The sequence below is a fragment of the Cyanistes caeruleus genome, chromosome 1 (genome assembly GCF_971803275.1).
Source record: "Cyanistes caeruleus chromosome 1, bCyaCae1.hap1.1, whole genome shotgun sequence".
In the NCBI taxonomy this organism is placed as follows: Eukaryota; Metazoa; Chordata; class Aves; order Passeriformes; family Paridae; genus Cyanistes; species Cyanistes caeruleus.
Window position 1 is genome coordinate 120,758,797 of NC_141701.1, and position 13,307 is coordinate 120,772,103.

Here is a 13,307-nt window from a genome sequence, read left to right on the forward strand (position 1 = left end):
TAACAGGTGTGAGCCTACCATCCAGATAATCCACATAAACACAAGAACTGGAGCTGGTTTGCCCGTTTTGCATGATGTGACCTGGATGCGCCTATGTCAATCTCCTGGCTGTACTTGTTGAGCTCTCAGCCCATTCCCAGAGGTGTGGATTCTTTCAGAGCTCTGGAATTATTCCTGCAAGGAGAGCGTGGCGCGGTGCGAGCGCGGCTTTGGGCGCGGAGCTGCGCGGCTTTGGGCGCGGAGCTGCGCGGCTTTGGGCGCGGAGCTGCGCGGCTGTGCTGGCCCCGTGCGCGGCTTCCTGACTGCTCGGGTAGTAAACAAGCCCCGTGTTTCGCAGGCGGTGTAGGAAATCTGATCATCAGCACAGAGGGATCTGTGGGGTAATCCAAGAGTCATATTTTCATTCTGAATGCTGAGATAATGCACCTCTCCAAAGCGGCTGCTTTGCTGGGTTGTATGTGCAAGATGAAAGGGGAAAAGTGTAGTTGGGAGCCAGCTATTATGTCTTGCGTGAGCTTTGAGAAAAAATTTTCTTTGTCTAAATTTTATGGAAAATCCTTTTTCTGAGTGGTAGCATAGACTGCTTTTAAATCTGGGTCTGGGATTAAATGAGTTAACACAAAGAGAAGTATTGCTGCAGTTTGCCTGTGGCTTAGCCAAGTTTTGTCTGCTTGAATTGCTGAATTGGGTCTGAAATTGGAGCAATAACATTTCCTCTTCCAGTATTGTGCTGACCAGATCAGTGTGTAGAAATAAAAGGCCAGTATTTGAAACCCTTCTCCTTTCTTCTGCTAGGTAAGTTCAGGATGAACTGGCTGTTTCACAAGCTAATGTCTTGATTTGACAAAATGTAGTAACGATGTCATCAGCGTGCCTTGTAATATATACTAGAAATTAAATACCTTTTAATATAAGTGATATAAACACTTCCGTTAGTCAGTTAACTAAAGCTGAGTTTATTTTTTAAAGACACTCAGAATTCCTTCATTTTAGGTAGGAAGTGTGACCCTTTGGTTTTGCATTTATCAGAACTACTTTTTAGGAAAAAGCACATGGAGTTAGATAACTGCATGAGTAGGAGCATCCAAAATTTTATAGAAAAAGATGGCTTAGACTGTCCATTCAATAATCTCTATTTGAATGGACTTACTCCTGTTTGTTAGGTGCTTTCAGGAATCAAATGTGAACAATTTAGAGTGAAAAGATTGCTTAATCCCATGAAATTTCAGTGTGAAGACAGGGACAGGCAAGACTGCAGCACCTCTTGCAGGACAAGCCGCTCCAGTGGCTCAGTCTGTATCGTTACCTACATTTACCATGAAGAAAATGACAATTGCCCCTCCCTCGCCCAGTAACTAGAAAGCTACTGCTTTTTCCCCCAGCCACACTGATCTGAATTGAGAATTAAGGATCACTTATTTTGTCCTGTAAGCCTGGCTGCCTTTTTCCTTTCTTCCCACTAGAAGAGCATTAAAAACACTGATTCACTCTGTTGTGCCCAAGCATCAGCTACTTGAAACAACCTGCTGAGGGGGAGCAACTAATGAACTCTGTGTGGGGGTAGCTTTTGTGTGGGGTTTTCCTTGCCTGTTTTTATTTTGCTGGCTGCAGAGTAAACAATAAGACACCTCTTTCCCTTCCCCTGTAAACTGAGTTGATTACCATCAGTTTTCCATTTGGCTATAAGAGTTGCTAACTTTGTTTCTATGGCTGTTCCTGTCAGGACTTTTTATACAGAACTCATTTCTTACCGTATGGCGTTACCCACACTCCATAGAAGGTTTTTTGCTGGGTGGTGTTTTTTTAACATTTCATCTCCAGCTGTCTATGTTCAGTTTGGGTTGTCAGTGAAGTAAGCCTGAGAACTGACAATTTTTGTCTTTGTGCCATTCTTTGGAGCTCAGGGAGAGAAATGGTTGTGTTGGTGAGTGGGTTTGCATGGCATCACGTGGAGCTGGGAGGCAGAGCTGGGGGTACCAGCCCTCGCTGCTGGTGGGTATTGGCGTACTCTGCTCCCGTGGTGTGACATGCCAAGACTTCTTCCAGGTAACCTGCATGGCACTTCAGACCTAGAACGGAGGAAATGAACAAGCATTTGCTCTTCACATGTTCTTGAGAGTGGAAAAGGTAGACCATTTGCTTTCTATCCCATAGGTATTGAGTTCAAACAGTTGAATGGACTAACATTGTCGATGTTCACTTGATCTCCTTTCAAACGTGTCTAAGTCTCTTTCCATAGGCTCTTGTTTAAAAGAAGTACATTTGTGCTCTGTGGGTTTAAGGCATTAATGTTGTGTGTAGTTCATATGGCTGCTGAAATTAGAGACTATGAAGTGGTGTTATTGTTGAGAAATGGGAATTAAGGAGTAGGAATGTCTCTGTGGGGGGAGGGAGGATGATGAGAAGGGTCTGGTAAGAGTGTAGGTACAATTGTGTGGAAGTGCAGTCATGTTGATGCTTGCATTTGTTACCCTCTGAAATAGTAAAATTTCGACACATCTATGAGATACAAAAAAAAATTGGGACTGTGAGCAAAAGCATGGTACTATATTGTTCTTTGCTTTATAATTTTTTATTCTCTTATTTCAAATTATTTTCCCCAAAGGGGAGATGCAATCTGATGTGATTTGCCTTTGCTAAGTGTCATACAAAGCATAGAGTGAGATTGTTTTAGTGAAGGTATAGTGATGCTTAATACAGGAATGCAAAAATAGACAATTTTGATGCCCTTTTAACTTTATCAAGGGGAACTTGATATATTGAAGGAAAAAACTCTGGTGTATATATTGAGAGCAGAGAGAGAATGAAAGGGTATACATTAAAGAAATTAAGAAGAAAAGACACAATTTCAGCATTTTCTTTTTCCCACCACCTTTTTCCTAAGACATGTTTAGTATTGTTTCATATGTGTGGAGGACTCTTGTGGGTTGGGAGCTCTGGGTGTCCCTGTGCATGTTTGTTCTGTGTATTGATGTAAGAGAGATTACCCCTTCAGAGATCACTAAAATGGCTTTTAGTAAATTATCCATCTTTATGGTACTTTGCCCTTTCTGTGTCTGCACACAGATGTAGCACAAATATGCTGCTTGCCTGGTGAAGGGGCACAGTGGTGGCTGCTTGTTTTACTTGCTTTCAGTGTTGCAGAGATATTTATGTCCCCCAGATACAATGCTCTGGGTCTCAACATCCCCAGGATAAATACGTTGGCATATGGTCATCAGCAATGGCTTAAAGTAACTGAATCCTGTTACCTGGATAGCATCTGAGAGGAAGAACCAGAATGAGTGCAATTCCTCTTAAGAAAAGTAAATTATTGCCAAACAATTGCTTATGGACTAACCTTGTACAGGAACCAGAGAAGTCTCTTTTCTTCTTACCCAAAACACTTTTTATTTGGTATCTTTGAGAGAGAGAAACAAGTGGGAATACCTGTTCACATGCTGTGAATGTAAGTAGCTTTCCAAAACCTTAGTATGATACAGAGCGCAAACCTAATTTGGCCAGACTTTTTTTTCAGTTGACATGTATTTGCAATGACTGTTTAGAACGGGAGAAAGTAATTAAGAAATCTGCTTAAACTGGAAAAAGTGCATACGCAAGGCTTATGTGAGTCACATTGATGAGAGGTGCTGGCAGGGTTTTACTAAGGATTTAAGACTAGGCGGGCTAAATATTAAATTAAACTACTGTAATAAAATACCTTCATGGGATGAGAAAAGACTATTTCTTGTTTTACCCACTTGGTGTGAGTGCAAGTAGTCAAAAAGTAACAAAACTTGAGATTATTTCAAACCAGAACGCAACAAAACCCTCTGTAGAGTTTTGCTGCCTGGGATTAAAAAAAGCTATAGAATCTTTGCATATTTCTACTTTGCTGAAGCAAACAGGGTCATGAGAAAGATGGAAAGCATCCTGAAAGAGCTAACTGCCTGAGATGGGAGTGTATTTCCAGGAAGATCCTCTATACTTTTTCCTTTCTCCACCGACTGTGTGGAGTTCTGACCCTGTGCGCTTGCTGAAGTCAGAACGCATCCTCGTGGAAGCTGCCGCCGCTCTGTTAAATTCAGTCAGGACTTTGTCCTTTACCCTTTGCTACACTTTTGCATTTGTTTCTGGATTTTTCTCGAGGAGCCCGAGAGCTGTTTTTCTTGCCTTGCTCGCATGCAAGCGGCAGAGAGAGTGCCTGCGAGATCACTGGCGCTGCCTTGCAGCGCGGAGCTGTGCGGGGCTGCCGAGGAGCCGGAGAGAAGAGCGGGAGCCGCAAGTTCTGGCAGCACGTGGGAGATGGTCGCTCTCTGTCTGCTTGCTGCTCCTTCTGCTCCTGTGAGCACGGAAACAACTAGGTCATTTCTAGCTATCCTTCCTGTGGGTAGAGGGGGAAAGGAGGTGCAAGTGTTGTGTACTTTTAAGCATTCTTAAGGAATATATTCGGACTTCTTAGGCAGGGGCTAATAGCGAATGAAATGGCAAAATCTCAAATGTGTCCGTGATCTCTTGTGCTGGTTCTGTGTGGTTTCTCTCTTGGCCATGCAAAGCTTTATTCAGTTATGTTTTTTCCCTATGGCTAATTGTGAAAATAATGGAAAAAAAAATTAAAATTTCACATGCATCAATAAACACCAGATTTCAAACTTGTGCACTAGGCGACAAGTTAAAATTACTTGCAGCCAAAAAATTGAAGGTACAAATAGTTCTAAATTAAATGGTGTGTTTATAGCTATTCTTGTACTTTTGAAGTGACCTTTCAGTTTTGTACAATAGGTGTCTCACTATTGCCATAAATTGAGGTGCACTACAGGACTGTACCTGTTTTGTACTTAGCTTGACATTTTCTTTTGCTGTTTGTGAGTGTGGCAGGGGAACTAGTAATTTTAAGGGGGCATTTCTTCCTTGCCCATCTCTTTTCCTTCTCCTTTTCAGGATGTTCAAGTTATTTCTATGCTACAAGTATTGACTGGCTAAAGTTTTAAATTGTATCAAAGTTTTTCAGTCCCTTGAATTCACAAGGGGAAGGAAAAAACCCCAATGCCAAACCTTGTGCTAGTCATCTGCATTAGATGATTAAAAGCACAGATTGCAATTTTTTTGGTCCATCCTTCAGATGCTGAGCACTAGAGAGTTGTAGGTTTTCCTTCTGAAATGAAATGTGAGGTGATAGTTTTGTGAAACTTGTGTGCTTCTGGAAAGGACTTCCCCCCCCCAGTCTCCCCTTCTCCTCAGTGGATATATACCCTGTTCAGTGTGAGAATTGGTGGCCAAACGTGGGTTTGGGCTTGGGACCTGCTGCTGGTATGGTGGCAGAGCTGCTGGGCTCGGATCTTTCTGTGGATGGCACTCCTTGCTATGAAAGTCATGAATTTTAATTTGAATCTACAAGTGTGAGTGTTTAATTTGACTCTACAAGTAATGGCACAACACGGTTTGAAGCACATTGTATAGTATATTGGCTGCCAATTTTGTGGTTTGGGGCTTTGCTGTATGAAAATTTTGCAGTATTTTTAATATTGAATGAACATTCCCTTTTATGTTCTTCTTCAGGACCCAACTTCCAAGTTTCAGGTTGCTGTGTGAGAGTATTTTGATGTTTCAGAGCAGTATATCACTACTTGAGGGTGTCTGTTTTGCAGCAGCTTTTGCTAGCTTAGATTACTAGCTGAGATGGTGGTCTAAGGAAAACTTTGCCTGCTTCAAGGAAATTTTCTGCCCTCCCTATTATAGTGAAGCAGCTCCTGACTTTCCCCGCTTTATTGAAAATGAAACCTTAACCGGGTTGTGTGTGGTTTGGGTTTTCGTTCTCCCTTCCTTGCCTATTTATATGATCAAATGTTGAAATCTGCTCCTACTTGCTTGAGAGGGAGTGAAAACAGCTGAGAAATGCTACAAAACTAAGATCTGTTTCTATTTTCTGGCCAAATCACGTTTGTTGCTTGATCTCATGGTGGCCGTAGTGTTGGGGGTGACACCTCCACATGAGGAGTAGTTTTGGCAGGGTGGCTTTGTGCTGTAACCTGTGCTTTTGCCTTGAACAAAGCCTGTTGGGAAGAGCATTTCAAGATGTAAAACAGCCACTGCAGGCCTGGGTAGGTGGTGGTGTTAGGGAAAGGAGTGTATTTTAAAAGGATTTGGGGGCGAAAAGGAAAGCTTTTGATTTTATTGCTAGACAGGAACATCTCTAAAACATGTTTTGCTTCAAGACTTCTCTGGCTTGTATATATTTGACTGTTATAAAAAGTCCTTAAAATGTTAAGCATTTTTTTCTGACAGAGGCCATTATTGAGCAATTAAAGTGTGAGGTAGAACTAAGTGTTTGAACACAAGACACTTAGTTTAGATGCTTTGGTGTACCAAAATGCAGTTGAGACCTTCTAAGTCTCGACTGCTCTCTTGTCCTCTCTCCCTTCCCCAGAGCTCTCCAGGATGGTCAGGCTGACCCTACTAGCTCAACATACCTGAGCCTAGCCGAAATTGTGTTAATCTACACATTCTTGTAAATCCCAAGGGGCTTGTGGCATCTCTGGCATTTATTTGTTCTCTCACTTTGGGGGAAGGGAGGAGACAAAGGACTTGGCTGTGAAGGCAGCCAGCACACTGCCAGGCTTTGCAGTAGCACTTCAAAGTGAATGTTTTGTTTACTAGATAAGTGAAAACTAATGTAAATTTGGGGTGAAAATACAATGAATTTACTGACTCTTACCCTCTCCTCCCAATAAGGAATGAAGAATGTTAGTCATGTAAATATTAGAAAATAGTCCATCATTAGATTAATGAAAAGCTTAATATTAAAGCAAATGTGTTTTTTCAAATTTATATTCCGTACCTTGAAGGAATGTAACATCCTGACTTATCATCTTGGTGAATTTTAAAAAAACAAAATAACAACAAAAAAAACTCTTAAAGGAGAGCCCCGTACAAATACATGGTATTATCACACCCATTTATAACAGAGAATTAGATACTGGAGGCCTTAAATCTAAAATAGAAATACTCTTCAAGAAAAGTGGAGGCTTCATGAAATGTAACAGCTGTCAAATGTGTAACAAGTATTTCTGTAACAGTTCTTTGGACTTGAAATGGTTTTGACCTGACATTCCCCCCTCGGCGATCTGTTGGTTTTTTTTGAATTCTGTATTTGGTTTTGCCCCTTTTAGTATGACAGATGCTTAAATGTATGACACTGCTATGTATAGTCTATCTTGCAATAATGTTTTCTCTGGGTTTTTTTTAAAAACTATTTTCTTTAATTTATCTGCAGGAGTCGGAAGCTTCAGATCAGGAATATCCCGCCTCACTTGCAGTGGGAGGTAGGAAGTTACTTTAAAAAAATCGTATCTTTGCTTAAAAACTATGTTTCTGTTTCTCTCTTTATCCACAGGACTTTTCCCCTTCCCCCACCTTTCACTTGCTTTGCACACACCACCCATTCTGTTCTGGGGAAAATCCTTTGGAAGAGGGAACAATAGAGCCTTCTAAGCAATTCAGATAACTGCCTTCATTTCTGTTTTCCAAGTTAACCATAAAAAATGTTGAAATGGATTCCTTGGTGAATGCTGACTTCCTGATGCAGTTACTCTCTTTGACTGAAAGCTCATCCATTTTGGACCTTGCTGGTGTTTGGTGTATGAGCTCAGCAAACTTTATTAAGTTCTTATTTAAATACTTGGTCAAGAACCTTTACTGAAGCAGAAATTTAATTCTGGTCCTTTTTGTGGGTGTGGGTTTTTTAGGGGCTCTTGTTTGCTTTCCTTTTTCCTCTGTATTGGTAGCACTATGGCAAATCGTTCATTCACAATATTCTGATTATTGGCTCTCACCAGTGTAATACATACTTGCTGTTTACACTCCACAAATAGTGTTTTAATTTTTGCAATAGATAGCCAACTGTGAGAACAGACAGATCTGTATTCTTTACTGTTTTTTCTACCTTGTGTATGTTTAAAACGTTCTTTTTGTGTTTTATCAGTGGTAAGTCATCCTCCTGCCTGAGGGAATTTAGAGGGTGGTGGGTTTGGGGATAAAGCCCTGGTAGCATTGTTCTCCAGCAGGTTTGGTCTGTCGCCTTCATCTGACTTTCCATCTGCAGCTACTTCTTTGTTTGCACTGCCTGATTGCCTCCCAGCTTTGAAGGAAAATGGAGGCATTGGTCTGTTGAATCAAGGCTGTCAACCACAGGGTCTCTGTAAGGTATCACACCACCTCTCATTGCTCCAGCCTTTCTGGTGCCTGCTGTCCATGTGAGCTTTTCCCCTGCACTTCCCAAGCCTTGCATACCCCTCAGCTTAACAGTATCCACTTGATAGCTCTTATTTCAATTTCATGACTGCTTTTTTTATGTCAAGCTTCTGGGAAGCATAGTAATAGAAATGGTTGAGGCTGACTAATTTGGAGATTAACTTATTTTTTGGTACAAAATTCCTCTGAGGATTTTGTGTAGGAATAGTAAGTATCAGAACAGAGGCACAGAACTCAGAGATGTGAATAAACAGATGTTTAACAGAAGTGCTGTTGAGCAGACTTCTTAAAAATGCTTCTACCTGCTCGTGACTCCTTATACATGTAGCTAATACTGCTTGTGTATTACAGGTATCTATCCTGTTTCCCATCTGCTTGCTGACTTTTAAATGATCCCTCTTCTCCGTTGTTGCAGTTTCTGTGGTGACATCTGGTCTCAGACAGATGTTTTCTCTACCCATCTTTTTAAAAACACTTTGTCTTCCTAAAGGTCCCAAGGAAGTTAAAATTGTCCCTATTAAAATCATGTCAGCCTTGCCTACAAGTACAGACCTGACCCTTTGAGCACAGAATTTAGAGACCCCAAAATTTCTACAATACTTTTTTTTGCATTCTCTTGCAACAACAGGGTTTGTACAAGTACAGTTTGTCCACTAACTTCCTAAAGTTTTTCTTTGTAAATGCTGGTGGTCTGGCACTTCTGCACTTAAGCAGGTAAGCTTTGTATGTCCTTAAAACAGTGCTGATAAAGTACATCAAGTGGTGACTAAATTCATCAAGGAATTGTCTCAAGTCAGTTTACCTTGGGTTCCAATATCTTTTTTTGGTGTTAAAATCCTTGAAAAAACTTCCTTTGAACTCTGTAAGAAGGTTTTTGATGATTCCCCCTTAAAACAAATATTTCATAGTGGGGAGAGTAGAAATGTATACGTTCAGAGAGGTGTTTATATTGAGGCAAAGTTCTTGCAGAATCTTTTCCGAGTGGATTGTATGCGAGTGTGCGCATATAGCAGCTGGAGTGATTTTACTTAGATTGTGTCTTATAGTCCCTCTGTGCCAATTTGCTTGCCTCATCACCCCTTTGTTAATTGCTTGAATCAAGACTGACTTCTAATAGGTGTGAAATCCTTAAAACCAGACCAAAACTACTGAAGAAAGAGGTCTGTAGGTTAGTTAGTCTACCAGCCCTCATGTATGTTCCATATTGAAATACAAAGCACACTTTGTACTCTGCAACACCTTTCCTTTCACTGTGACATAGGATATGTGAGAAGAACAGCAGATTAATGTTCTTGTGAACCTTTTTTCCCCAGTTATATGTGGTATAGCCACTATTAGGAAGGTTAGAGAGCCGTCCTTTGCAAAAGCTGTAGTAACTGTCTTGTTTTAATTTTTTTTTTTCTTTATAAAAACAAGCTCTTTATAAAACCCACGGGAGTGCCCCTAGAAGTCAGTGTGCTTGTTTAGTTCAGTGCTCCACAGCTGTTCTTGTTGACAGGGTGTCACACAGTGGTACCTGTATGCCTCGGGCCACGTGGGACTGGGACCCAGCGAGCATCTCTGTGCACAGAGATGGCCCTTGGCTTACAACAAAACACCCACAGGGCCCCCTTATAAGGAAGGCATTTATAACATTCTCAAAAGAAGCTCATCTGCAACAGAGTTTGGTAGTAGCTCCCACTTCTGAGCACCACAGATGAGTTTTGCCTCCTGGTTTCCAAAACCAGAAAAAAACAGAGAGAGATTTTTCAAGGAATATTGAAGGATAATTTGAATTGAGACTGTTTTGAGATCCATCACCTGAGGAATGGTGCCCCATGGTGGATATAGGCCCTTGGCTCTCCATGTAGGTAGAAGCTGGCTTTTGAGATTCATGGCATGCTGGAGTAAATCAGTTTCTGGTGAAACCCTAGAAACTGTTCCACTGCTGCACCCTCATGTCTTTCTAAGAGATATGCATATCTATCTAGTAAAATCTAGTGCCTTTGGCAGAAGAGAAGAAAGAAAATCTTCAACTTCAGTGATAAGGAAATTTTGACTTTCTCTTGGACATAAGTGGATGTCCTGAAAACTCATGGTAAGACACTTGGCCCACAGTTTATTCCATATAGATTGGGAAACAGTGGATATAAATGGCCACAGAGTAGCAGGGATTTATTACTGAGACTTTTCAGGAACCAAGTACAGAAATTCAGATTAGCTATTTGCTTTTCTGGCTGCCCCTTTTGACAAAAATATTCCAACTAGTGCTCTCCTCCATGCAGGCTGACATTATTGATAAAAATACTGACTCTTAAAACCAGCCTTAGCAATTTGGCTTGTAGTTGTTTCCTCTGTTATGTAAGCCCTCACTATGCACTTATCAGACCATCATGGTATAAGCAGAAAAGGTATGATAACCCTTTTAGACTATATTCAGAGTTAAGTGGTGGAGAAAAAAAGCAGATAATGAACTGCTATAATCTGCTGAGTTACTACTTTGAAACAAAACCCGTAAGGTTGCTACCCTGAAGAGCTCACTTGAAAAGTGCAGCTGTAAAAGATAAAATTCTAATTTATTCCAAGGCATTCAAGGTTAAGTTTGTACAAAACTTGTCTGGTAATTAATTTGAACTTCACAGGATTTTTGGCAAAGTTCTGCAGGTTTCTGTATGCGTGGGTTGGGTACTCTTGTGCTCCTTGCCCAGCTAGGAGAAACTGGAGGTGGAGGGAAGACAGCATCTCTGTATGGACTAAGAAAATTCAGAAGTTGCTTCAGACTGCAGCTGGAGTCTGGACTGGTAGAGGATTAGCCAGGATCATGTTTTCTATTCATCTATGACTGCACTTGTATTTTGTCCCGATCCTCGCTGGACTGTCTCAGAAGATTCTGGATCATAGACCAGTTCCATAGAAGCATCATGACTTCTGAATGTAAAATCTTCCTTTTCTACTGCTTACACATAGTTTGCCTATATATTGTATCCTTAATCCATGATTTGTAGTTTGGAGAGCTCGTGCATGGTCAGATTTTTAAGCAAATCATTTTATCTTGTTGCAAAATCTGTTTTGTGAAGCAAGCTCTCAAACAGTGCATCATTTTTAGTGGTAGTGTGTGGGTAGCAGTAGTGTCATATATAGTGGTAGTGTTCTTCCCCTTTTCTGTCCTCACTCTTGAAACACAAAGCCCAGACTGATGCTAAGAATTGTGACTAGTGGAGGATTTGGAACACCCTTGTTTCCCATTCTCCACATATATCAGTCTCATCTCTTAATCATTGGAAACAAGTACCCTGGCTCTGTGCTTGCTGCAGAAAAGTAAATAGACCCCTTCTTACTCTTTCCTGAACCACAGTCTGTAGCACACTGATTTGATTTCTAATTTTAATGGCAAGTACTCTCTCAGCTTGTGTGTGTTCAGCACTGGAGGTGTATTTGCAAGACAAAATTGTAGGCCCTCTGGAAGGAGATCTAGGTATGGTGATTTAAAACTGAAGTACCTGGAGTTTGTTTCTGGTGTAACACAGTGGGGACTTGAGTAGAGCTCTGAGAAGGAACTGTGCAGTGCCAACCCCTTTTATTTCTCTTTCTTTTAAAACATTTTAAAAGTAGCATCTACGGGCATAAAAGGTGCTTCAAGAGATTTTTCTTTCCAAATATTTTTTCCATGTTCAGTGAATCAAACACTAGAGAACAGACTTTCAGGACACAGATGGTGCCAGAAATGGCACTTGCTGGCTCAGCAGGAAGGTAGCTGTTGAAGAGTTCCCACTTATCTTCTGTGGGCTTATTTCCTTATTGGTTTGGATGGAGCAGATAAACAGATAGTGTTGATGAACTTGGTAACAAAAAAGGTAGACTAAAAGCCAAGCCTGTGAAGTGTGAACCTGTTGAGTGAGCAAAGAAAGCAAGAAAAATGCTGTCAATGTGTATTCCTAGCTTTGCTGTGAGACTTGCAGGTTGCTTTCGGGGACAGAAACGTGTGGGAAGGAAGGTCTGATTTAGCTCTTCTGAAGGCAAAAGAATGTTACTAAACAGGGTTTGCTTTTCCTCACTTTTTCATGGAAATGAAAAATGAAGTCTCATAGTTCTGTTGAGACCTGCAATGTTTCAGATTCCCCAAGCAGAAGCAGTAATGGAAAAGGATTTCTAGAGCTGCAAAGTGAGTGCAGGTTCTGCATTGAGATTTCTGACAATGCAGGGAAGGTGGGGATGGCTCAAACCTATCTGTATATTTTGTAAGACAACTTTCAGTATCATTAAAAGAATAGAGAGTGATTCTCTCTGGGCCAATGTCTGTAAGTCTAATAGTGCACTGAGTAACTGTCCTGAGGATCTTGTAGTAGCTTGTATCGCTGCTTTGAATAAAGCAGCTAAGCTCTGTGGGATGGATTGTTTTTTCTTCAGAGATGCAGTGTAAAAACTAACCTTGATGAATGGTACCTGCTTAAGATGCAGCTTATTTTAGAATACCGGGGATATGAAGAGGACAGGTAAGGATCTTGTGGGTTTTAGGAAGAAAAACCAATGAAACTATAGCAATTAAGAATAAGTTATGATTATATAAAGTAGATATTTTTCATAAAACCAAGACGTAAAGAGGAGATGCAGGAATGAGCTGTAAGTACAAGAAATATTCTAGAAGTAAGGTGACTCAACGGTAAAGATGTATAAAATATATCAAAATATGGTCTCTCACCTCAAGCTTCCTCCAAGAATCCCAACTTAATGTAGTGCTATAAAAATAATGTTTAGCTGTAAAACCTCTGGCAGAACGCATGCGCAAATCTGCAGCTGCCTGCTAAATCTAGGAATCTCTGGTAGGGATCTTTGAGAAGGAAACAGAAAACAGTGTGCTACATCAGGCACTAAGCTGTATTTCTTGTCAATTACTACTTGTCCTACTCAGCAGGTGAATGAAGAACATGTTATTCTGCTCTCTGCAGCAGTTCTTTTACATATTGGATGACCTATGATGCTTTGAGAGGGTTAAGGATGGAGTTTAAGTTCTTTCAATCTCGTCTCAAGACTCTTATTTCTAGGCTATTTATTGTTGTGAAGTCTCTTACCTGGGAATGTCCCATGAGGCTTCTCCAGAG

General features: G+C 40.8%; 1 protein-coding gene across 3 annotated transcripts in view; it reads left to right on the top strand.

Annotated features, from left to right (window-relative positions):
- Positions 1 to 13,307, top strand: part of IGF2BP3 (insulin like growth factor 2 mRNA binding protein 3) — a 113,064-nt gene that overhangs the window by 18,317 nt on the left and 81,440 nt on the right. For all 3 annotated transcript variants that reach the window (XM_086853756.1, XM_086853768.1, XM_086853764.1), the window contains one exon: positions 7,253 to 7,301. In XM_086853756.1, the coding sequence (XP_086709882.1) occupies positions 7,253 to 7,301 (49 nt within the window). The remainder of the gene's footprint in view (positions 1 to 7,252; positions 7,302 to 13,307) is intronic.